We start from the raw sequence: 26898 nt of genomic DNA, 5'->3' as shown, positions 1-26898 counted from the left end.
TCCTCTTATGCCGAAAGAAATGCTCATGAAAGGAAATATAGAGAAGCAAAAAAGATAATGCATAAAAATATCTAAAATCCCACCTGCTTAGAAATAGCTATTTAATGCTTTGGGGCTTGAATGTTTATGAATGTGTATTTGTATATCTATATCATTTGGATTACACAAGTAATTACATACATTTGTAAATACTGGTTGGTACTATACACACTTTTTTGAAATTTAAAAAACTTTTTATTTATAAACTATTTCAAACTTACTGAAAATTGTTAAAATAGTTCAAAACGCACACACATATGTTATAAACATATAAATATAAATGCATAAAAATCTGGATAAAGAATATATAAATATATATGTGTGTCTATATATCCTTTACTTAGATTTTTACTTATTGTTAGCATTTTGCTCCATTTATTATTTTTTCTTTACAGTATATCTATATATCTATAAATCTTTTTATTATATCTGCATTTTCAGTCATAGTTGAAGTCAAGTTATAGAGAAATTCACCCATACTGCCTTCTAGGACTTAGTTTATTGTTTCCATTTGGACCACTGTTTCATTTGGAGTTTATTCTTGTGATCATCTGAAAATAGAAAAGTTTTTTCTCTTACTTTTAAAAGTCTAATGTGTCTTAACTGTCTTCTATTGTCTGATAGTATTGGCTAATACTTTCAGAACAATATAATAGTGGTCAAGATAGTGGGCATTCTTGCCTAGCTAGTTCTTGACTTTACTGAGAATGCCTTTAGTGTTTTTCCATTAGGTAAAAGGCTAGCTTCTGCAATTTTACAAACACACGCACACGTGAGCATGCACACACGTACAAACGTATGTTATATATACCATGTTATTATGTATAAACGTAGATATATTTATGTTATTCATCCACCTGTTGTTTTTTGTTTTTTTGTTTTCCGAGAGATATTTTGAGGATGGGTATTGTTTTGTCCAGTTTTTTTCAGTATCTATGGGGAAAATAATATGACCTATCTCTTTAGACTCATAATATAGTGAATACTATTAAGAGAGATTTCCTAGATATTAACCTGTTTCCTATGGGAGTGAATTAATAGATTTCATAATATTGAGCTATTCTTGCATCTCTGATATAAACTCCATGTGGGCATGGGTATCATTTTCTTCATGTGGGGTTTGAGTCTATCACTACTAGTATAGTATATTAGGATATTTGCATAAGTATTTGTATTTATTTTGGTTAACTTTATCAAGTTTAGGTATCAGTTATATTTGTTTTGTAAAAATAATTTAGAAGTTCTGATTTTCTATGCTCTAAAACAATCTATGTAACTTTGAAACCATCTGGTCTCTAAAAGTTTGGTAAAATTCTCCAGTGAAACAATTTGCCTGGTTTTGGGTTTTGGCTATTGGTTTGTTTTTTGTGAATAGTTTCTCTATTTCTTTTATTTAAATTGTTCTGTTTAAACTTTCTGTTTCTACTGAGGTTGATTCTAATAACCATATTTTCCTTAAAAATTATATCATTTAGGTTTTCAAATTTATCTGCATAGAATTTATGTTTTTCTCTGCATTAGTCACTCCTTGTCATTTCTCATTTTTGACATTTGTGTTTTCTTCCTTTACCTTAAATTAGCCAGTGGTTTGTTAATTTTTCAAGAAACCAGAATTTAATTTTTTTTAATTTGCTATTTTTCTATTCACCTAATTCTGTTTTTATCTTTATCATTTCTTCCCTTGTGCTCTCTTTTGGTTTATTTTGCTGTTTTTTTTTTCTAGTTATTTGATTTAGGAATTTAATTCATTTATGTTCATTCTTTCATTTTTATTGATATAGGTGTTAAGGCTACAGATTTTCATCTATACTGCTTTACATGGATTCTGATATATAGTGTTTTCATTATCTTTCAGGAATTCTTTGTTTGTAGTACCCCTTTCATAGTAGAATTACATAATAGGTTTTAAAATTTCCAGGTAGAAGAGTCTTTTTATTTTCTAGTTTTTTTTAATTTAAAATATTTTGGGGCTTCCCTGGTGAGGCAGTGGTTGAGAGTCCGCCTGCTGATGCAAGGGACACGGGTTCATGCCCCAGTCCAGGAAGATCCCACATGCTGCGGAGCGGCTGGGCCCGTGAGCCATGGCTGCTGAGCCTGTGCGTCCGGAGCCTGTGCTCCGCAACGGGAGAGGCCACAACAGTGAGAGGCCCGCGTACCGAAAAAAATAAAAAAATAAAAAAATAAATAAATAAAATATTTTGAAATAAATTTAACAAGGTACAAAGCCTACATCTAGTTTTGTTTTTAATTTCACTTAGGACTGGTATCAGAGTGTTATTTTTAATATTTCCACTTTATAGAAACTGTTTTGTGTCCTAAATGTCCTTTTTTTCTGAAGGTTCCATGTATATATTTTTTTCTGCAAGATTTACCTCACTGACTGTATAGGAATTAAAACGAACTAGAGTGACAATAATTTAAGTGAAACATACACATAACTGTGAACCAAAAAAGGCAGACACACTATCATTACTAGGTAGATAAACCTCCATTCTCCCAGTTAGGATCTTTGTTGCGAATCTGATAGCAAATGTGGTTGCCAAGCCTTTTGGGCCCTCCTAAACACTGAGACACAAGTCATTGTGATGCCAGGTAGTACCCGTGGGTGGCGGCAAATTATTTTGACTGGACCCAGAAATAACTCTCAAATTGGAAAATGGATTGATAAAACCTTGTAGGTGGGTTCTTTTGAGCCGATACACATCCAGTGATTGTAACTGATCCTGCTGAATGTACTGTGGCAATGAATACTTTAAGTTCCCAGTGGAACACACACTTTAGACAAGCAGTAGGGTTTTAAAAGTGGTAATTCCATAGACACCTCCTGTTTGGATAGAATGTTTAAATATGAGGTTGGGGTGGCAGGAAGAAGAAACTCAGACAGGCTGATACATAACATACAATTAGTCCCTTTTCACTCTTCTTTTACGCTTCTCATGCCTACTTCTGGGAAACAAGCTACTGGTATTTGCAAGTGGCAAAAAAGAGTGGGGCTGAGGGGTGGAAGACTTTAATTTGGTGCTTCTCCCACTGCCCAATTATGCTTGCTGGATATGGAAGATTATGGATAACAGTGATATTGATCATGGATACAAGGTGACAACTACACTGGAAGTCTTGGTATGGTCCACAAGTCAGGAGTGACAGAGATGTTCTAGAATAGTACAGTGTATAAAAGCAAGAAACTGCTGAGCCACCTGAGGACGAATCTGTCCAGATGGTGTTGATTAGATATGGTGAGGATTGGGAAAAGTGTGAAGAGTTTGCTTCAGGGACTCATTCCACCATTCACATTGCTGTGGAAAGAGAACAGCAACTCTGGTAAAGAAGGAACACTTCAGATCCTGGGAGGTCAGGGGAGGGGAAGGGACCACTAAACTCTCTTGCACTGTGTATCTCTGGAAGAATGCACAGAAAGAGGACGAAGATGGGAAGATGTATTTACTCTTGTACCTATAGAATTTTGAACCATGTATTTTATGTATTCTTAAAAACTATTAAAATTTAAAGATTAAAAGAAATGTACCTAAATCTGGAACTAAAATCTAGAAATTAACATTCCCAGCTGTAAAGCTAGGGTGCTGTATAGTAAGAACCTAAAATATATTTTAAAAAATACAAGTTAGATTTTCTTTTAACAGTAATATACAAATTAATTTCTAGTATGAAAATGTTTCTAGGAACGTGTATATACAAGAATAGTGTAAGCTGTTAAATTAACTTTATTTTTATTTAATATAACTGATGAAGTTAACAGACAAATATATTTTAATGTAACAAAAATTATAATTGCTAAGTTTACCATCTACATTTTAAAGGATTTCACAATTATTTTAATATAGACAAAGGCTTAATATTTTAATTTTACCCATTTTTGAAATGTAAAATACATGATTATAATAATACTCATACTACATATCTTACAATTTTAAAGTTTTAGCTAAAACATATGAGTCTCCGCAGGTAAAAGCATGAGTTCTCTTATACCTATGACAAATAAAATGTATTACTGATAAAGTGCCACTGGATTAGACAATGCCATTTCAACTATTTTCTTTTTGGAGAGGAGGACAAAAACAGTATAGAGCTAGTAATTTGCACTATACTTTGTAACAAGCACAAGAGTGCTTATTTATAGTAGATATTAACCACAATAAAGAATTCCTTTCAAGAATGATCACAACTATGACTTATGAGAAGCTGTATAGTCATCACTGAATAAAGTCTGTATCCAGAGTTTTAAAAATGTGCAATCTTGAACTAAGATAAACTTAAGTCTACCAATATCAAGACACAGTTTTAGGGACTTTATATAAATAAAGGAATCTCTCTTTCAATTGTAAAATAGGTTTCGACCTGTTTTAAGGAAACAGAAATAGTGGTGGATGGTAAAGTTTGGCAAGTGTGTTTTTAGAAGGTGAAAGCCTGATATGCATTGCTATAAGATGCATCTTTCATGTAAGGAAAACATGCTAATAAGATGTATACAGCACTTTTCAGGCACTTGACCTCACTTGGTAGTTACCTTGATGTTCAGATGGTTATTTAATGAAAAAACATTATATAGAACTTCAAGTCATGTTCCCACAGAACATCTGTGTTCCGTAAGCTAAATCCAAATGTTCCCTGCTAAAATCAAATAATGCCATATACCCAATTCAGAGAAAAAAATTTAATAAAGTTAATAGATTGAATTTTCTCAATTTTAAGATTTTCCACAATAAATTTTTCTTAAGCTTTTGTTGCCTATTACTTGTCTGAATGGTAGGGGAAAAAAAGGCTTGAAAACTATGAAATATTTTGCTTAGATTATATCAGAAAATTTCAAACTGTTGACAAGTTCAATATAATATACTGTTTATGGAAATATGCTTATAGTTCACACATTTTCTGCTTAAGAGCCATATTTTCTCATAATAAATTTGTTCCTAGTTCATATTACAGAATTCAATATGTAAACATTTTAATGTACCCAAAAAAGTACTATGAATTTTTGTTCTGTTGTCCCTAAATATGTTTGAGAATCACATCAAAGTTTGGCTCTAAAACTATCTTTGGGTTCCAGGCCAAAGGAATGCTTTCAGATATATCATCAAGGATAAGGGTCTAAGATAAGACTACCAAATTCTTTTCTAAAATGAAAAAAAATATGGCAAGATTCCAGTATAGATATTACTAATGTTCTCATTTTTTTCTTGAATATTTAGTATATGGTTTAAGTATGTTGATATTACGGAATTTTGTTTGTATGTATCACTCTATTATAATTTGGGAAAAATTTGCAATATACTTTCAGGCAGTTAGCTTTGAAATAATGAAACTTCAGCACTTAGCACAAACAGCCCTGAGAACAATGCATTCAAATTACAGTTCAACTAGAAATAATCTAATTGAGAAACTTTAAAGTACAAAAACAAATTCTGGAAAAGCTGTAAATTAAAAAAAAAAACAGTTACCAACATTTGAGGCACTACCAGACTACAGTACTTTTAAGAGTTGGAATGACGTTGTAAAAAGAACAAACATACAAAGCTATGTGTGCACATGCACACTCATTGTGCTATAATGAAAAGTTGTGTCCCCAAATTTTATAGCCTAAACATTTTATTGCAGCATCTCCTATTAAAGATTTCATGCTCTGGCTGCAGGAGAGTTCTGATAATTGTTATAAAGCATTGGTACAGAATTTTGTACCATAAATGGAAACGTATTCAAGAGCTTGGTTAGCAATAATTTCAAGTGACTGACAGCCCTTGGAGGGGAGCATGAAAGAAACATCATAATTATGTTTATGATGCAAATGCTAAGTCAAAGTAGCAATAATCTGATCTATTTCAGAGGGTATACAACTTTGTAGTGAATAAGGTAAAACAAAGTCTTCACAGTAGAAATAAAGTATGTTGTTCTAGAAAGAAACAAATATTCCACTTGTTACTATAATATTGTGTATAAATTGGTGAAATGCCTACAAACAAAAAGGTATCACTGTATAATCTATCAATGTGACAGTCTACATTCTATACGTGGTAACTTTGACATTTAACATTTGCTACAATAAAGTACAACAAATACTAGGAATCAACTTTTAACATTTCTGATGTCAAAAAAGAATGAAGTCACTTCTGTTCTGTTAAAAAATATGTTTCCTGCTTCCTTTTAATACAATTTATAAAGCTTTTCTAAATGAAATATATTGTTCTAGCGAAACATGTACTGACTTATGTGAAAATAAACAGTCCCATATCTTTAAAATCTATACTTACAATTAATTATATGACAGAAGAGTACTTATACTTCATTATAGTACTTAAAATGAAATATTTAAGCATAAATAGCTTTTGCCATTCAAGATATGAAGGTACAGATGCATTATTATAATTTATATACACTTACCTCACAATTGAAAATATATTTATGTGAAGTTTGACAAATTACGAAGAACAAGGGCATGCCAATCCAGAATTAATACTAAACCAGAACATTGGTGGTTAACTGGGGTCATATGAATGACCAGCAAGTAACACAGACTGATAACTTTTTGGAGTTCCTGTGGGTAACAATGCTAACCAGTCACAAGTAAGATACGTATTACAGAGTACTAAAAAACTAGACCAGTATGTAGTAGATACTTAAATGGAATACTGGAAAGAATTTAGTCTACTTACTAGCTGTGCTTTGGATGGGCAAAAACTAAAATGTTATACTAAAAATGATTAACTACAACCTCAATATTTCTTGTGCTTTAGAATTCCTCTTGCATTTCCTTAAAGTATCTTGCTTCTTCTCCAAATGGGTTTGCTGAGGCCAATACAAGATTTAAAAGTGTGTGCAAATTAAGTAACTAAAACTTTGGGATCTTTTGTCCCTAATGCTATTTCCAGTCACTGAATAGACCAGTTACAGCATCGTACATATTTTCCTCTAGATGATAGGTACAAAGGCCTTTTAAAAGTCAAAGTATGATGGGAGAGGTCTCATAATGAGTCTTAGAGAACGAAGTTATTACTGAAATGGTGATTTTGTTCTAAGTTTCACTGCAATATAATGACTGGTATTGAGTCAAAGGTCCTCACAAACCCTGTGACAATGCCTAGAATTCTGGAAGTATAAAGATATATAGTCCAAAAGACTAAACAGAAATGTAGCAGAATCACCTAAAATACTTTTTAAAAAATTGTTTATAGAATTCTTTCCTACATATATTTCGCACCAGTAACTGAATTAAGTCACATGACATTCAGATAAAATACATATACTTCTTAAGTTAAATAATAATTATCACATAAAGTGACTTTTCTTCTATGATTCACTTTCATGTTAGAAAAAACATACATAAATTTAACAAATGTTCCAAATCAATTTAAAGTAAGAATTTCCAGTTTTGTCTAACAAATATTTTGATGTCAAAAAAGTCTACTTAAAAATGGCTGAGGGCCTCCCTGGTGGCGCAGTGGTTGAGAGTCCGCCTGCCAATGCAGGGGATACGGGTTCGTGCCCCGGTCTGGGAGGATCCCATATGCCGCGGAGCGGCTGGGCCCGTGAGCCATGGCCGCTGGGCCTGCGCATCCGGAGCCTGTGCTCCGCAACGGGAGAGGCCACAACAGTGAGAGGCCCGCATACCGCAAAAAGAAAAAAAAAAAAAAAAAAAAATGGCTGAAAAGGAGTGACTACTACAAATACCAACATTCATTCAACATAATTGATAAAAAGTACTGCATAGTATCCTGTAAAGCAGGTCACTCCTTTAAATAGAGAAAACAAGAGTTAAAGGCAAAAACACAAATGGAAACTTCCTATTTTTATGTTGAATACAAAGGCCACGAATAAAAACCTATAGCTTTAACCAACATCCTTTGCCACTGTCCTTTGTGTCTTCCTTACAATATGACTTGCTAACAATCACAAGACAGTTTAATGCCTCTGTCAACCATAAGAAAGTACTAAAATCACCATAATATAGGTTATATTAAGTGTACCAGCAATTTGGCAAAGAAGAGAATGACTGAGGTAATACAGGTGGGCTGCACATAGTTACTAAGATAACTGGCACTTTTTGATAACATGATTTTTGTTTAAGGATCTGTACTTGCCACACCCATGCTGAAACTCTGACAATTCCAATCCATAATCTACTTATTCTATGATATTAAGTTTGAAATTAATGCAGATTAATTCAACTTAAATGTACTGCTTCAATACCACTAGATGCTACATTGTTTGATTTAAAACCCTGGTTTATTTATCATTTAACTAAAATTTAGGAACGATTTGCTCAGACAAATCACATCTGCTGAAGCTATCTTGTCTGTTTCTTAGACTTACATACTGAACACCACAGGAAAGTTATAGGAAAGACATCTACAAAATTAAAAAAAAAAAGAATTATACATCTTGATCAGTTTTTTAAATTACGAATTGCCTGCAAAACTAACTCAGCACAATTTCAAAACAATTAAAAAAGAAATGAGGTTGCTTATGAACGCCATAGCTTTGGTGACAACTTAGAACTAAAGATCTTCAGTTGATCCAGACCTAAACATTTTGCTCATGCCTGATGTTCCCATTTATTTGCAGGGCTTTATGGCTACAGCACATTCTTCACTCATTGCACACATGACAGACACCTAGAAGGAAAAAAATGCAGGCAAAAATGTATTCAAAAGGCAATACATACATAAGATACAGTTAATTCATCATACATTGGATTTTGTGGATATTTTATACATATTGATTTTGTAAAGAGGTATTCCAAGACCAAATAATCTACTTTTTTTTACAGTTTTCTAAAGCTAAATTTCTCAAATTGTGGTTTTTAAGAAAACTTCCAGGGAAAAGGAGAATAAGAACTATAAATGTTTCAATACTTATTAGACGTTATACTTCTGAGAGTTATAACAAGATAAAGTAAGTCACCTTCACTTTTTAGTATTCCCATAACATCCTTTCTCATCCTTAAGAATAGTTCAGGCTGATCTTCAAAACAAATTCGGGGTTGACAGTGTCTATGTAGTAAAAAATGAACTCTGATACTTTCTTTGGTAATGGCCATGGTAAAAGGTATCATGGGAAAACTGCCTAGTTCTAGAGATCATTTTCAACATTTCAGCAGTATTTAAAAGCTATATTTCACATATAGTATTTTATGCTAACTAGTTTAGGTCAAAGTTTTTATAAAATGATTTAAATAAACAATCTCTCCATAGGTCTTTACCTGTACATCTTCACCTGCATTATATTTTCCTTCTATTTCTTTGCCTAGTTCACCTTCTGGCAGCTTAAGATCCTCACGAACTTCACCAGTTTCTGTCAGCAGGGAAAGGTAACCATCTTGAATGCATATCAGCTATTGAAAGAAATTATATCATTTGCACTGATTAGATTACACCCACTCCTTTGTAATTTTTACATAAATTGCCAATTACATTAATTTGTATAAGTACACAGTAATACATTAATAAATTTTTGGTGCTTAAGAATGCTACACATACAAAAGCATAAAATAGGTATAGACAAAAAATATAAGTTCATTCCTTCCTGCACTCTCCCCTCCCGCAAATCTCTAGGTTATTAAACAGTTTAGGCTTTTTTATAGAGTATCCTGAAGTTATGTACACAATATATAGTTGCTTTAAAAAATAAATGAGATATTACAAGTATTTTTCAGCAAGTTGTTTTCACTTAATATGTCTTAGAAATCTTTCCGTTTTGGAAAATATGGACCTACCTTAGTCTCTCTAATCACTTCACAACTGCAGTTATACTGTAACTGATTTAACCATTTTTGTATTAATGGGCATAAAAGTTATTTTCAGTTTTTCACGATTACAAACAATGTGTTTTATAATTTGATTATGAACAAACTGAAGTGGAAAATTTTTGGTCTCCAGCTCACTGCTAACACCACTAGATTTTTTAAAAAAGAAAAACATTAGCTTGTTGATGACATTAATGAAACAAAACCAGTCATCAACCTAACCTGCAAAAAGGCACAGTATTGATATCATTGAATTTCTTTCATTACAGGTATGAGGAATCAGCCAGGCCACATTAATTTATTCTAAAAGCATGTACACCATCAGTGTGCCTAGAATTTTAAGTTTTTTTTTAATTGGGGTATTATTGCTTTACAATATTGTGTTAGTTTCTACTGTACAACAAAGTGGAGTTCCCTGTGCTATACAGCAGGTTCTCATTAGTTACTTATTTTATACATATTAATTAGTGTATATATGTCAATCCCAATCTCCCAATTCATCCCACCCGCCCTTTCCCCACTTGGTGTCCATACATTTGTTCTCTACATCTGTGTCTCTATTTCTGTCTTGCAAACAGGTTCATCTGTACCATTTTTCTAGATTCCACGTATATGCGTTAATATACGATATTTGGTTTTCTCTTTCTTATTTCACTCTGTATGACAGTCTCTAGGTCCATCCACATCTCTACAAATGACCCAATTTCGTTCCTTTCTGCGGCTAAGCAATATTCCATTGTATATATGTACCACATCTTCTTCATCCACTCATCTGTCAATGGGCCTTTAGGTTGCTTCCATGACCTGGCTATTGTAAATAGGGCTGCAATGAACATTGGGATACATGTGTCTTTTTGAGTTATAGTTTTCTCTGGGTATATGCCCAGTAGTGGGATTGCAGGGTCATATGGTAATTCTATTTTTAGTTTTTTAAGGAACCTCCATACTGTTCTCCATAGTGGCTGTATCAATTTACACTCCCACCAACAGTACAAGAGGGTTCCCTTTTCTCCACACCCTCTCTGGCATTTATTGTTTGTAGATTTTGTGATGATGGCCATTCTGACCGGTGTGAGGTGATACCTCACTGTAGTTTTGATTTGCTTTTCTCTAACAATTAGCGATGTTGAGCATCTTTTCATGTGCCTCTTGGCCATCTGTATGTCTTCTTTGGAGAAATGTCTATTTAGGCCTTCTGCCCATTTTCTGATTGCATTGTTTGTTTTTGTGATATTGAGCTGCATAAGCTGTTTGTATATTTTGGAGATTAATCCTTTGTCTGTTGATTCATTTACAATTATTTTCTCCCAGTCTGGGAGTTGTCTTTTTGTCTTGTTTATGGCTTCCTTTGCTGTGCAGAAGCTTTTAAGTTTCATTAGGTCCCATTTGTCTAACAGGTTTTATAAAAGGCAATCACCCAGCATACCAGATGCTACCATTGACATACACAAAAAGAGTTAAAGACATGGTCCCTGGTGCCCTTTAGCCACTATGACATAACACAGGCATACCACAGAGGTAGAGTTTCAAAGCTCTCCTCTATGGCACTACCAACTCTGGCAATGGCTTTCCATAGAAACCCCACCTACCACCGGAGATTTCAGTTTTTGCACATGTCTACAATCTCAAAAACAAAAAACCATCCTACTAAGCCACCACAAACACTTTTTTTTTTTTTTTGCTGTACTCGGGCTTCTCACTGTCGCGGCCCCTCCCATTGCGGAGCACAGGCTCCGGACACGCAGGCTCAGTGGCCATGGCTCACGGGCCCAGCCGCTCCGCGGCATGTGGGATCCTCCCGGACTGGGGCACGAACCCGTGTCCCCTGCATCGGCAGGCGGTCTCCCAACCACTGCGCCACCAGGGAAGCCCCACAAACACTTTTAATTAATTTTTTGGTCACTCAAACATTTGTGAGGTAGTTGGAAGAAAAGCGGGAAGCAAGGAGGTTGAGACAGAAGTGTAATTTTTAAACAATTAACCACAGGCTCATCTTTTTTTATTTCAGCTCTTTTAACAATTCCCTGAAGTAGAACTTGTCAATTTCAAGAGTTAAAGGTTCCCACTCCACTAGTGACTGAACCACATAAACCAAATAATAATACTGATATTTTGGTATTTATATGGTATTTTATTTTTTTAAGGGAATAAATAAAATAAGCCATGGGATGAAATATAAAGCATTTCAAATACAAAAAGATACAGACATATTATAAAACATCTACTAAAATATATATTTATAAATATTAAACATTAAAATAAATTGCTATAAGAAATAAAATTTAAAATTTCAAAAATAAGTTAAGCTACAGAAAAGTAAAATTAAATAATAAAAATGAATTATTTGATCTTAAATAATTTATTTAAAAAGTTTCAGATATTGAGAAAAGTTGCAAAAATAATGCAATGAAATCCTTTATCTTTTACCTAGATTTACTCTTTGTTAACATTTAACCACATGTGCTTTTTTCCCCTCTCTGTATATATGGAATACATAAAATGCATACCATATACATTCTTATTCTTTTCTTATTTTTGCTGAACCATTTGAGAGTAAGTTTCAAACATCATGACTCTTCAGCAATAATATTTCAGTGTGTTTTTCCCAAGAACAAGGACATATTCTTATATAACCACAGTTTATTTTTCAAAATCAAGAAATTCAATATTGCTAACATATTATTCAATATATAGTCCATATTCAAATTTGCCAATTGTCCCAATATTGTCTTTGATAACAATTTTTCCCTTCCAACTCCAGGATCATGCCTTGTATTTATCTGGCTGTCAGGTCAGTTTAGTCTCTTAATTTGGAACAGTTCCTGACCCTTTGTGTTGCATGACACTGACATTTTTGACGAGCACAGGTTCACTGTATTATAGAATGTTGCTCAGTTTGAGTTTGTTTCCTAGTGATTCAGCTAGTGCATTTTTGGAAGGATTAATACATATATGTGTCCTCAGTATCACATCAAGAGGCAAATTATGTCACTATGTCCTATTACTGGTGATATTAACTTTGATCACCTGGTTAAGGTAGTATCTGCAAGATTTTTCCTCTCTCAAGGTACCACTTCCCCTTTTGTAATTTTCAATCTTGAAAAAAAAAAAAGCTAACAGTGTCATTTTTGTGTTTCAAGCGTATTTCTGTGCAACTTTTTCAATGTTCCCTCAAAGCCCTCTCTGATGCTGTAGAGTTGGAAGGAGAGGATGTTAAGAAAACAGTTATAAGTCAATTCTAAATATTTCCTTCTGATCCTTCACCTGTAAGCAATCTACTTATTTGATAACTTTGAGATGTTTATGAACAATTTTTTTTTGGTAGAGAGAGCAATCATTTTGCTAATAGCAAGCAAGGAGACAGGAGAGGGTAGAGTCAGAAAACTTGTAATAGAGGAGTCAGGCATGCAGTGGTGTAGCAAGCTGCTGAATGACATTTGAAATTATACCATACACCCAAAATACTAGTACCAGAATGTGGCATCTGTCATTTCCTACTAAAAGAATCCAATGTATGGTGCTATTTCTCTCCATAGGGCTCCTGGGAAAATGGATAATTCCAGGTCCACAGTAGGAAGTATACAAGATCAGAAAGCATGGTGCTATTAAAGACCACTAGGTCCATATCAAAGGGATTCAGGAGCTAACCAGAATAAGGTCTGGAATAAAGAAAGAACAATTTGAGAATCAATAATGATAATAACTACAATGGATTGAAACATAAATGTGTTTAAATGTGTTAAATGAGTTCACAGTGAAAAAAAAAATTTCACTGGTCATCTTCAGTAGATGCCAGGAAACCAACTAATTTTGAAAACTGGGACTTAAAGGGAAAGAATCAAGTATTTATATTGGCTTTCCTATTATATACTGTACCACAGGGTAAACAAAAGAGCTGAAGGAAACTTCCTCTTATAGAAGTGTTCTGGCTTTTAAAGAAAAAAAAAAAGTAACAGATTATTACTTTGTCTCCTTTAATAAATTAATGGATTGAGGCAATTTTTACATATCTAATAACAGCACAAAAAAAGAAACCATCAGGGGCTTCCCTCATCGCGCAGTGGTTAAGAATCTGCCTGCCAGTGCAGGGGACATGGGTTCAAGCCCTGGTCCAGGAAGGTCCCACATGCCGCAGAGAAACTAAGCCCTTGCACCACAACTACTGAGACTGTGCTCTAGAGCCCACAAGCCACAACTACTGAGCCCACGTGCCACAACTACTGATGCCCATGTGCCTAGAGACTGTGCTCTTCAACAAGAGCAGCCACCACAATGAGAAGCCTGCGCACGGCAATGCAGAGTAGCCTCCGCTCACCACAACTAGAGAAAGCCCACACACAGCAACGAAGACTCAATGCAGTCAAAAATAAATTTTAAAAAATTAAAAAAAAAATGAAACCATCAGACTCATTTACTTGATGGTTGCACAGAATATCACCTATGGAGTAATTTTTGTTAAAGAAAAGAAGAAGAAAATAAAAATCTAAACTGGATATGATCAAGTCTGTACATCTAATTATCAATTTTCAGGAAATATGTGGGACAAAGGAAATGCAATTAGCAAAATACAGACTGTGCGGAAGTCTACCGAACAACTTATCTAGTTTCTTCATCAAAAATGGAGGGGAAGAGAGAGAGAGAGAGGGAGAAAGAAGGAAGGGAGGAAAGAGAGGGAAGAGAGACTCAAATGCATGTCTGAGAGAGGAGAACCTATAAAGTAGATTTAAGAGATACCTCAACCAATTTCAATGCATGGACTTTTAGGTCCTGATTTAGAAAAACTGTAAAACAAAAACAGTAACTATCACATCTGAAAAAGCAAAACGCAAACAAAAAAAAACAAAGACAATTAGGAAAATGTAGATATTGATTGGATATTTGAAAATATTAAGGAATTACTAATTTTGGGGGTGCCACAGTATGCTTTCTGTTTTTTACAGCCCATATCTTTTTTTTTTTTTTTTTTTTTTTTTTTTTTTTGCTGTACGCGGGCCTCTCACTGCTGTGGCCTCTCCCGTTGCGGAGCACAGGCTCCGGACACACAGGCTCCGCGGCCATGGCTCGCGGGCCCAGCCGCTCCGCGGCATGTGGGATCTTCCGGGATCGGGGCACGAACCCGTGTCCCCTGCATCGGCAGGCGGACTCTCAACCACTGCGCCACCAGGGAAGCCCCAGCCCATATCTTTTAAAAATGCGTAGCAAAATATTTGCAAATGAAATGATATAATATCTGGGATTAGCTTCAAAATAACCAAGAGGTAGAGGGTACAGGAAATAAAAATAGATGGTGGGGTACAGATGAAACAGGATTGGTTATGTACTGATAATTGTGGAAGATGGATGATGGGTACGTGAGGTTCATCATATTTTGAAAATGTCCACAATAAAAAGTAAAAAAGAAAAATGCTATGGTATATCAGAATTCTAGAAAGAGCACTGTAACCACTGAATAGTTGGGGGTACAGGGAGCTGAGGAAGCAAAGCATGAACTGAAAGGAAGGATATGGGGAGAGTAAGTGACTGCAGATTCTACCCATGATGTGGTCTGGTAAGAAAGAACATGAAAAAGGAGAATTATGGGGGAACGTTTTTGCTTGTATTTGTATTACTGGTATTCAACAGAAGAAGGCTGGAGAAGGAATAGCATCATTACAGGTGGCTTAGCCCTAATTTATGAATTTAATTTTATTTCTCAATCTATTTCAAAACAGTCAGACTTTTAGGTAAGACCTCCTCCTTTCTCCTTCTTCCTTTTCCTCTTCCCGCAGCACTCTTAAACTACTTCTTTAGAGCTGCTGGTCCCTGGAGGGAACTGAATGTTTGATCATTGTTATCAGACAACACAAGGAAATAACACTATCATCAACTAGAGTGTTATCTGACACACCAAGCTATAAATTTGGGTATGCACAGCAGCACTCTATCATCAAGTGGAAGCTGCATATGTGAGATCAACTTGAGCAGCTCCTGAAGACACCAACAAGTTGTATTAGACTTGGAAGCACCTTCTTCTGCAACATCCACAATTTCTCCCTCAACTTGTACCAATGACTTTTTGGGGAGTTCCCTATGACCACCTGACTGAAAAACAAAATTCAGAATGGTTTCTAGATGGTTATGCATAGTCTGATGCAACTATTCAGAGGTGGCCCTGAAAGACAGTGGGGATGAGAACTTCATGTACTGGACTTGAAAGAAGAGAGAACCAAAGGTTTGGATTTACACTGATTATGGGCAAAGGCTATGAGTATGGATGGAAGGTCAACAAAACTGAAAGAAAAAGATGGGAAAATTGCTGACAATAAGGTCTGGGAAAGTGGTACGTGGAGGGACCTCTCCAAATAGTTAGAGAATGTGTCCATATAAATGCTTACCAAGGGGACATGCTACCGAGGAGGCAGACAATTAGGTGACAAGATGATTCTACCTGTGAATGTCATTTAGCTTCTTTTTGTAGTCTTCCCAGTCCTTGTTCAATTGGCTCACGAACAATTGGCCATGGTGGCATGGGCTCAATGACACCGGTTTTCTCTCACCAAGGCTGATCTGACTACAGCCACTGCTGGTATCTCATAGCAAAGACCAATACAGAGTCCCTGATATGGCACCATTTCCCCGGGGGAAGAGCCAGCTACCTGGTAACATTGTATTCCCTGCATCATGGAAGATGCAGCAGTTTGTGCTCACTATAATAGCTCCTTACTCCACATATAAACTTGCCTTTGCTGCCTTCAGTGCTTCTGCTAAAATCTCATCTGTGGATTTGTAAACTGTCACATTACTGTCAGTATCTCACACAGTATCATTTCTAGCTAAAAAATTCATTTGACAGGCAAAATAAAAAGACAACAGGACAATGCTCAGAGAATTCACTGGTCCATGTCCTCCATCATTCTAAGACAGTTTGCCTGTGTGCATCTGCCTATTGAAGACTCATCTTTGCCTCCTGCTGAATGACACTCTCTGGGCCTGGGTGCTGTTTTACAGGTTAAATATATTCCAACATATGGTACTATTTCTCCCATAGGTAGAATACACAGGTCTAGGAACCAAAGGTAGGAGACTCTTCTCACTATTACCCTTAATGATACTGTAGCAAAATATCTGTTTCTTGTCCCTGCAGTACTGGGATCGGCTGGTTTAGAGGTTTTCTACTCCAAAGAAAGACTGCTTTTACCAGGGAACACAAAGATTCCACAGAAGAGGTATAAATTATAAAAAGACTTTAGGCACAAGGAATTCATAGCATCATTATTTTCTTTGTTGTCCTATTTTAGTTGCAACAACAAAATTCAACTCCACATCCAAAAGACATACCACTTATTTGAAGAATATACTAGGATTTAATATTCACTGTTTTGGCAATTCATCAATAATCCAAAGATGCACAATATACACTTTAACATGTCCTGTAGTGATTAGTTTTCCTTCTGAAAAGTGGTCTTTAAATAACAGGTAAAACTTTAGCAAATGCAGAAAAGGCATTTAACTTGTGGCGTAGTGCACAGGAACACAGAACTTTCTAAAGAAATATGACTCAAGTGCGTACCAGAGTTTGAACAAGTGTTTCTATATTTAAGAGTCTGGGGATTCCCAAAGGTGTCTGGGTGTATTTGTATTTTACACCATCAGTGAGCCCCAGATAACCATAACTACTTTTGGGAGAAGTGATGGAAATTAGCAATTCCAATCCAAGCTACATCTTGGAATGGAATTCAGGAGACAATTTTCCTTTCATTCTGAACTTATGTTAAAATATGTAAAATTAAAATTGTAAATATTGATACATTTCTTTTCCTAAACAAAGACTTACTTTTTAATTATTATAATGAACAGATATATATATTTCACTTTAGCTGACTGTCAAACTGGCACTTGAAATACTGAATTCAGCAAATACAAAGGACTACATGTAGCTAAATAATAAGTAGAAATTTAATCAAGGCACTTGGAAAGGTGAGTGAAGACCACCATAGGACAATAAATATAACTGGAAAGGCTCATGGAACTAATTTTTTTTAATGAACAGAAATAAGTATTCTATGGTGATTTGATAATGAAGGGATGTGATCACTGAGTGCTCACTCTGCAAGGCACTATTCTAAGAATTAACTAATTAAACCTCACAGTGATTCCATGAGGAGTTTATTATTCTTATCCTTATTTTATAAAGAAAGGCAGGTGAGAGATTAAATAACTTGCCAACCAAGGTCATGCAGTTAGTAAGTGCCAAAGCAAGGATCTGGACCCAGACTGTTAGGCTTGAGTCATTCTCTTATCCGCTCTGGAACACAGACTACATACCAAAGGCTGGGACTACGGCAAGGCAAGTGAGGCACTCGTCTTGGGTGCAAAATTTAAGGTGGCGCACGCACGCACGCATGCACGCACACACACACACACACACACCCCTCAGTGATCAGGTTAATGTAATATTTTTAAAAATTAGAATTAATGCATAAATTCTATAATGAACAAAATATCAGACAGGATCAGGCCCCTGTGTGGCTTGGCATTGTTTCTGGTACTGTCTTTATTTAAAATTTTGTGCTTGAGGCAAGGGCCTCACTCATCTCATACCCCTCATCCTAGTCCAGGTCCTGCTTTATCTCAAAATAAAACCCAAACCAAAATTTTCCTTTATGTTAAATCTTGAGCTCCAATCAATGACTGGCTAATTTGATCACTGTAGTAGTCATCTGAACTACTGATACCATCTTTCTGAAACACTCAAGGGCAAAAGCACTGTATATTGAATGAATATTAATGAATATTGAATATTCAAAGCATTCACACGTTAAGGATAAAAACAGAAATCTATTTTTGGCAAAAGAAAATTCTATGCTTAGCTTTAGTTGGCTGTACTATCTTTACCTCATTGAGTAATCATGTATGCATTTAACAAATGTTTATTGAGCATCCACTATATGCCATGTCTAAATTAGGTGCTCCAAGAATAATGGAATGATTAAGTGAAGTTTTTATACAGGAAAAGGGGAAGCAGAAAAAAAAAAACTACTTTTTGGTACATATCTACTTATGAGGGAATTATGGAGTACATTTTCTCATTAATCTTCATATTACCCCTCCTTTGTAGATGAGAAGACTGAGGCTCAGAGAGGTTGCATAATTTGTCCAACATCACCCAGCTTGAAAGTGGCAGAACTAGATCAAAACTCAGATCTGCCTGACTTAAAAAAATCTTGCTATTATTATACTAAGACAATTCAAATTTCTATGAAGACTCCAAAGCAACCTAGAAAACATTTGTAAGTGGGAAAATGAAAATATAAAACTGCTTACTAGATTAAAACTGTGCAAAAATATGTTTACATATGGACAAAAAGTAAAAGGAAAACATTGGATAATTGCAGTTAATGGTGACATTCTTTAAAAATTATACAACACAATATGAGGTATAGAAAGGAACAAGTTTAAATTGGGTAAAACGAATTAGAGTGTCACACTTGTATTTTTCACTATGTAAAATGAAGAGTTCTATATATAGTATGCTTGATAAAGAAATTGCAGACTTTCAAGAAAGACTTTAGTTATGATTAATCTGAGCTCCCACATTCTATGAGGTCAGTGGTTTGGTTGCCATCAATACTCCAAACAAGAAAACTCTATCATAAAACATGACTTATCCAAATGCATAATTGGAACTAAAACTTGCAGTTTATACCTATAATTTAACAAAAGATCACAGCATGGTCACTGAATACAAATAAAACAATTACGAAGTTTTTGTATTTTCTTCACCATATTCAGTGACCATACACTTTATCCTTTGTATTTATGGCTTTCAACTTATTTCCCTATTTAAGAATACCAAATTCTGACACACATTCACTAATACACACAAACTTGGTTGGTGGAACATGAATTCCAATAATTTCTTGAGAGTCTTAGGTCTGGTAAGGGAAAAGAAATACCTGGAAAGTATTTACAACAAAGAGAAATAATTTACAACAAAGAAGATAGTAATTTTACTAAACATTGGACTCACAATATAGAGTCACTTGATTTAAGAAATAATAAGTGTTCAAATTTTTAAAAATGCAATAATGTTAAAAAGTGGCAAACTAGCAGTCATCCTAGATAAGGTACAAGTGTTAAATAGCACTATTTATTTCTTCAATTTCTAAAATAAGTGGTACTTAACAATTGGTTAGAAAAACCTACAAAACTACTTGTGGGTTTTATTAAATTACAATGGACAGTAGAAAGTATTTGCACCTTCGGGAAACAAGCAGCATTCTAAAGGAAATTAGTACTTACTTGATAATCATTTCTCTTAATATTTGGAACATCCATGTTGTGAGTAGAAGGGCAAATATCTTCATATTTTTTGCCCGTGAAAATATCAATTCCAACAAGGTGAACCTAACAGAGACGGGAGAACAGGAAACTGTTTAATCTTTGCCAAGATATCACTCATTACATACACAGATGCATAATACTAAAGCTGATTATGACAGATTCTTTCTCCTTCCAAGGTCATCTAATTTTACTTTCTTAAAAAAAAATGTAGTGGTCATACAACTGAGAAGCAGTGAAAAACTAAACAGTATCATGACATATCCAGACCCAATATCATATAGTCTAGTAATTCAATCATAAGAGTGATTAAGAAAAATGAATTTAGGTTCATTAGAATGATGTTAGAACAGGTTTTCTCATTTGTAAACTGAATAGATTGTCTAAGTCACTAGGATTCAGGAAAGTTTCAGTTCCCAGTTAATGAAACATTATAAGGGCCCAAGAAGGAAATGTTACCTTTCAGTATTCAAATAGCTGATCACCCAGTAATTGTGGGAAGAAAAAAAAAAAGTGTCATTATACACTTATAATTACAGAAACTGCATGTTCTGTAATGGAATACAAATGATCAAAATCCCAACACCAAGAAAGACCTGGAAGGGCATTTACCTTCGCATGACCGTGCTTTCCAGTTTTGGAAGTTGACATCTCCACTATTTTGCATGGTCGTCCTTTGAGCACCACGAAGCCGTTTTTGCGCAGGGCCGAACACTGCATAGGGTAAGTGCTGGAAGCCCCAGCATCTCCAGTAGTGAAATCAATTTCGTCCGCCATGGTGGGCTGGGGAGATGGTTGCTTTTCTGAGGGTACTATGCAAAAAGTTTGTTTGCTTTTTAACAACTGGCATGCAGGCAGGGAAACGCCTCATTTCGGAGAGGTTACGAGCCACGCATCATGGATCTATTATTTTTGCATTTACAGAACACCCACCCAGAATAGTGGGGACTTTCTAACTCCGGCCTTACAAACTTTTCCATCCTTCGGTGGGGAGGTGGGAGGGAAGTCGCAGAAGAGCTCGTTGAGGCGGGGGGGATACCCGCCCAGGGCGCTCACCCGCGCTGGGGGCAGCAAATCCCGGCCCCCACCGTCCCACTGCAGGAGGAGCCGGTGACTTTCCCGCACCGCGCCGCGCCCCGGCCCTCCGCCGCCGCCCGGATCCTCACTGCGGGGGGCCCAGCCCAGGCCTCATGTCCCCACGAAGGATGAAGATAACAGGACCCGGCCAGCAGCACCTGGCCCTCGGGCAGCGGCAGCGCACTTCTCCCCCCAGCCCGCAGCGCCGTCACTTCGACCTCTCAGACGCCCCCTGTCCTGCCGGCATCCCCGGCCCGGCCCGGCGCCTCACGGGCCTGAGCCTTGGCGGGTCCCGCGCTCGCCTCGGTCCCCCTTCCATCCTTCCTCCTCTCCACGGTCGGGGCTCGGCTCCGGCCGCCTTCCCCGGCCCTGCCTCGCTCCGGTCGCAGCCCCACCACCTTTTCCCAGAGTCTTCACCTTTCAGCAGGGAAAGAGCGCCTTTCGCCTGCGTAACCGCGCCAGTCCCCCACAGCTGCGGCGGCGGCAGCGGTGGCGACCTCGGCAGTTCCAAGAGACGGGGCGGGGCCGCCACACTTCCCACACCCCGGCCTCCCCGCCCTTTCCCGCCCCCACATCAGCCCTACTTCCGGGATAGGTCCCGGCGCGTCATAGGCACCGCCCTCTCTCGCTACCATTGGCTACAAGGTTCCCGAGGCTCCTCCCAGTCACGTGAAGAGCGCCCTGGCAACCCCACGTGCCGCGGATTAGTGCACTTCCGGCGTGAAGAGCACTTTCTGGAGTTCGGTTGCTGAGGGTAAACTCGTCGGCAAGGAAGCTTGCTCCCTCAAACTTTTAGGTTCGTTACTGTTCGGGTCCCGGTCGAAGTTAACGGGAACCAAGCCACGCACTCGGTGGCCCTTGACGTCAGGCGCGTGGCGGTTGTCATGTGACGGCTGCCAGAACTCGCGAGGCATGGGCCTTCAACGGTTGTGCCTCGTGACTGTGGAGGGAACTTTGTGTTCCAAATGCTGGCCCAACTTGCAGCCCTACTTGGCGTTTTAAACCATGCTTCTTCCTCGAGGAAGAGCACGAGTGCAGTATTTTATTACGTGGCTCCCACTGTGGGTTTTGCGGGGGACCCTAGCCACCCATGATGAGATTCCAGCAGCCACTGCCGCTGCCGCTCTGCCAGGATCAGCAGCGCTCTCAGGGGTGGGAACTCCTGAGACATCCGCGACCTAAAAAGCAGCGGTGAAATGACCTAACTCACTCCTCACATCAGAGGCTGTTACGGAGTTTTGGAGGCGAATGGGCGTCTGACTCCTACTGCATTGTCCAGCAGAAAGATGTTCTGCCAGACGCAGCTCTTCCTTCCTCCTGGCATTGGCATTACTTTGAGTTTGAGGTATGTCCGTACCTCATTAGATCAGTTGGGTTGTCTTGGAATCAATGTGGAGCCAATAGCGACTTGAATAGGATTAGGATCGAGATTCTTAGAAAGAGATGCGTTCTCCTTTTCTCAGTGGTTTCACAACCCACCACATTCTCCTACCTTGGAGAGGTGACCTTTACCACAGTTTCTGTGGCCCTGTGATTTTGTATTGCTGTCTCATGAAAAATCCCATTTCTCACTTTCCTATGTGGCTCTAAGTTTTTTCATAGATATTTCACACATGTTGTCTAATCTAACCTTTACAATAAGTAAGTGAACTCTCTAAACTGAGCTCAGCCTCTACCTAATATGTGAAAGACCCAGATTAGAACCCTGGTTCATGAGTCCGCTCTGCTTTTCCTTACACCACCTAACCTTTCCCTATTATTATTAGGACAGTTACAAATATTTAAAGAGTATTTATGTAAGCAGGTAGTGCATTATTCCTTTAATTTTTACTGTTACTCCTTTTTTAACTTCAAATTTACTAAGTTATAACTTATACAAAGTGGAATTTACCCTTTTTAGTTCTATGAGTTTTGAAAAACATAGGCAGCTAAGTAACTACCACTATAATCCCATAAACAAGATATAGGATATTTCCCTCATTTCAGAAGTTTCTTTGTGCCTCTTTGTGGTCACTCCCCTCCCACCACACCCAGCCTCTGGCAACCATTAGTGACTACTCTTTAGTCTACATTTTCAGTTGTGGAAAAAGGCAGAGAAAAGTTGAGTAATTTGCCCCAAATTACACAGCTAGCGAGTCAGAGAGCCAGGATTGAACTCTAAGGCAGTTTGGCTCCACAGTCACTGCTACCACCATATACTACCACATGCTGCCTATATACCACCATATACTGCACTCACACAAGATTTGGATTTGGTCAAATGATCCAGCATCATTCATTCAACATAGCTGATTCTAGTAAAGTTGCTGGAACATTGAATTAGCAAATACTGAACTATTGCTACTAGAGGAAGTACATAGTACGTTCCTGTGAGCATGACATTTTGGTCAGCTAATATATAATCTTGCTTTATGTGTGTTTCTTTTTGAAGACACTTTATTTAATATATATTGTTTCATTAACATTTAACTCACAGCCAACAGCACTGTAATTCATGCCCAAAGGAAGCTTATCTAACACATATATGTTCTCTGTAAGGCACATCACAGCCTTCATGTGCTTAGAAACACTAGACAGCACTTCAGTACTATTTTCCCACTTCAGTACTATTTTCCCACTTCCCACTTCAGGGACCATTTTTAAATAGCCAAGTCATCAACAGAAGTCACAAAAATGCGAAAAGCGGCACTAATAGACTGTGAAAAGAACACTTGTTTACAGTTTGATAGCTGAAACAAGAAGGCAGAGCATTGCCTTGTTTGACCTGGCTAGGAAAATATGTATTGGATGACTCAAATCTTCTGCTATTCTGTGAATGTCCACAAATGACCACGAAAGCACAGTGAGTATTGATTTTGGGGTTATAAGTAAATTTTAGTGACCAGGCATATTCACAAATATGGAATCCATGAAAAATGAGGATTGACTTTTTATCTTAGCGCTCTCAGCACTGGAATTACTCTGTTAACCAAGATAGCCCCTTGTTCATTAGATGCTTGCTGTCCAGTGCAGGACACCATCTAGCAATTTTAACAGATAGAATACTGCTAAAGAAATAACTACAGGGTGCTGGAAAAAAGGGCTTGGTCGTCCTCATCTGGTCTAGGTATTGTCCAGTTGAAATATAATGCAAACAACATGTAATTTTGAGTTTTATTGTAGACATAAAAAAGTAAAAAAGATGAAATTAATTTCAATAATATATTTTATTTAAGCCAGTACATTCAAAATATTATTTCACATGTCACCAATATAAAAATTATTAATAAGATAACTGTACATTTCTTATACTAAGCCTTCAAAACCTGCTATAGACTACATCTCAATTAAGACTAGCCATATTCAAGTGAACAATAGCTGTGTGTGACTGGTGACTACCATATCAAACATCACAGGTCTAGAAGATTTAAAGATTACTTCTCTGGGGGTGATATCTTAACTTGAGATCTGAAAAATGAGTGAAAGCAATGAGGAGGATTTTGGAAATGTCATTTTAGGCAAAAGGATTGGGAGTACAAAGGCCTATAGATGTCAGAATTGTGGCATCGTCCTGGACTGCATATGGTTTAGTGTGACTAGTGTGTACTCTAAAAAGAAATGGGTGAATTTGGATTTTCTCCCAAGGGCAATAGAGAAACAGTGAAATGGTACATATAAGAAAATGACAAGAACATATTTTTTATTTAGAAAGACCATTCTGGTTGTGATAAGGAGAATTTTTAAGGGGGAGAAAATATTGGAAATATGAAACCAATTAGGAAGAAATAGTTAATGTTGGTGAACAAAGGTGGTGGCTATGAGAATATAGAGAAGACAGATTTAAGAGAATTGTAAGAGAAAATGGAAAGAATGTCATGATTAATTGAATGTTGAGGGTCAAAAGGGAAGGGAGACACAGGATGTGAAGAAGAGGAAAGAGTCAATTTAAAAACTGGAAAGATGGTGGCACCATTTGTTGAGATAGAAAATATAAGAGAAAAAACAAGTTTCCAGGGAAAATTGAGTTCACTTTTAGGTAGATCAAGTTTAAGGTTCCTGTGGGAGAGAGTTATATGTTAAATAGAGATAGACATATGTGAATCATCAGTATATAGATGGTGATTAATGCTAAAGCAAGAGACTCACAGCTTTAAGGACACAGACTGAAAGTGAAGGGATGGAGAAAGATATTCCATGAAAATGGAAACAAAAAGAAATCTGGGGTAGCTGTACTTAGACAAAATAGACTTTAAGACAAAGACTGTAATAAGAGGAAAAGAAAGTCATATAATGATATCAGAGTCAATCCTAGAAAATGGATTAACGTTGGTAAATATTTATGCACCCAGCATGGGAGCACCTAAATATATAAGACAAATATTAACAGACCTAAAGGGAGGAGTAGACAGCAATACAATAATAGTAGGGGACATCAACATCCCACTTTCACAGTGGATAGATGATACAGACAGAAAACAAATAAGGAAACATTGGACTAAAACTACACATTTGACCCAATGGACTTAACAGTTACAAAACATTCCACCTGATAGCAGCAGAAAACACATTCTTCTTAAGAACACGTGGACCATTCCTCGGGATGGATTATATTTTAGGCCACAAAACAAATCTTAATAAATTTAAAATTGAAATCATATCAAGCATCATTTCCAACCACAGTGGTATGAAACTAGAAATCAATTGCAGTAAAACTGGAAAATTCACAAGTATGTGGAGATTAAACATGCTACTGAACAACCAATGGATCACAGAAGAAATCGAAAGAATAATAACAAATATCTTGAGGCAAATGAAAATGGAAACACAACATACCCAAACTTATGTGATGCCACAAGTGTAGTCCTAGGAAGGAAGTTATAAGTGCCTCCATTAAGAAGAAAAGAAGATCTCAAGTAAACAGCCTAAGTTTACACCACAAGAATCCAGAAAAAAAAAGCCTAAAGTTACTAGAGGGAGGAAATAACAAAGATTAGAGCAGAAATAAATGAAACAGAGGGTAGAAGGACAATAGAAAAGGTCAGTGAAAATAATCAGGTTTTTAAAAGAAGATAAACAATATATACAAAGCTTTAGCTACACTTACCAAGAAAAAGAGAGAGAAAACTCAAAATTATAAACAAAAGAGGAGACATTACAACTGATACCACAGAAATACAAAGGATCATGAGAGACTACTATGAACAGTTGTATGCCAACAAATTGGGCAACCTAGAGTAAATGGATAAATTACTGGAAACATACAGCCTACCAAGACTGAATCATGAAAAATAGAAAATCTGAACAGATGAATTACTAGTAAGGAGATTAAAACAGTAGTCAAAACTTCCCAACAAACAAAAGTCCAGAACCAGATGGCTCCACTGGTGAATTATACCAAACATTTAAGAAGAATTAATACCAATTCTTCATAAACTTTCCCAACATATTGAAGAGGAGGGATCACATCTAGACTCATTTTATGAGGCCTGCATTACTCTGATAACCAAAACCAGACAAGGACACTACAAGAAAGGAAAATAACATAGTGCAAAAATCCTCCACAAAATTAGCAAGATGAATTCAGTACATTAGAAGGATCTATTCCAGGGGTGCAAGGATGGTTCAACATCTGCAAATCAATGTGATATATCACATTAACAAAATGAAAGATAAAAATCATGTGATCATCTCAATAGACACAGAGAAAGCATTTGACAAAATTCAACATC

At 36.6% G+C, this 26898-nt stretch overlaps 1 protein-coding gene across 1 annotated transcript; it reads right to left on the bottom strand.

Annotated features, from left to right (window-relative positions):
- Positions 1-7519: 7519 nt before the first annotated feature.
- On the bottom strand, positions 7520-21716 carry EIF5A2 (eukaryotic translation initiation factor 5A2). Its single transcript, XM_082625746.1, has 5 exons — positions 21608-21716; positions 20726-20925; positions 20075-20179; positions 9251-9382; positions 7520-8663 (listed from the first exon to the last, which is right to left on the bottom strand). Exons 2-5 carry the CDS (start codon positions 20888-20890, stop codon positions 8604-8606), a joined length of 462 nt encoding a protein of 153 aa, XP_082481872.1. The 5' UTR covers positions 20891-20925; positions 21608-21716; the 3' UTR covers positions 7520-8603.
- Positions 21717-26898: the final 5182 nt, after the last annotated feature.

Source organism: Mesoplodon mirus (genome assembly GCF_964341445.2).
Source record: "Mesoplodon mirus genome assembly, chromosome: 6".
NCBI classification, from domain to species: domain Eukaryota; kingdom Metazoa; phylum Chordata; class Mammalia; order Artiodactyla; family Ziphiidae; genus Mesoplodon; species Mesoplodon mirus.
The sequence above is the reverse complement of the archived record's forward strand: the minus strand, read 5'-3'. Positions and strand labels throughout refer to the sequence as shown.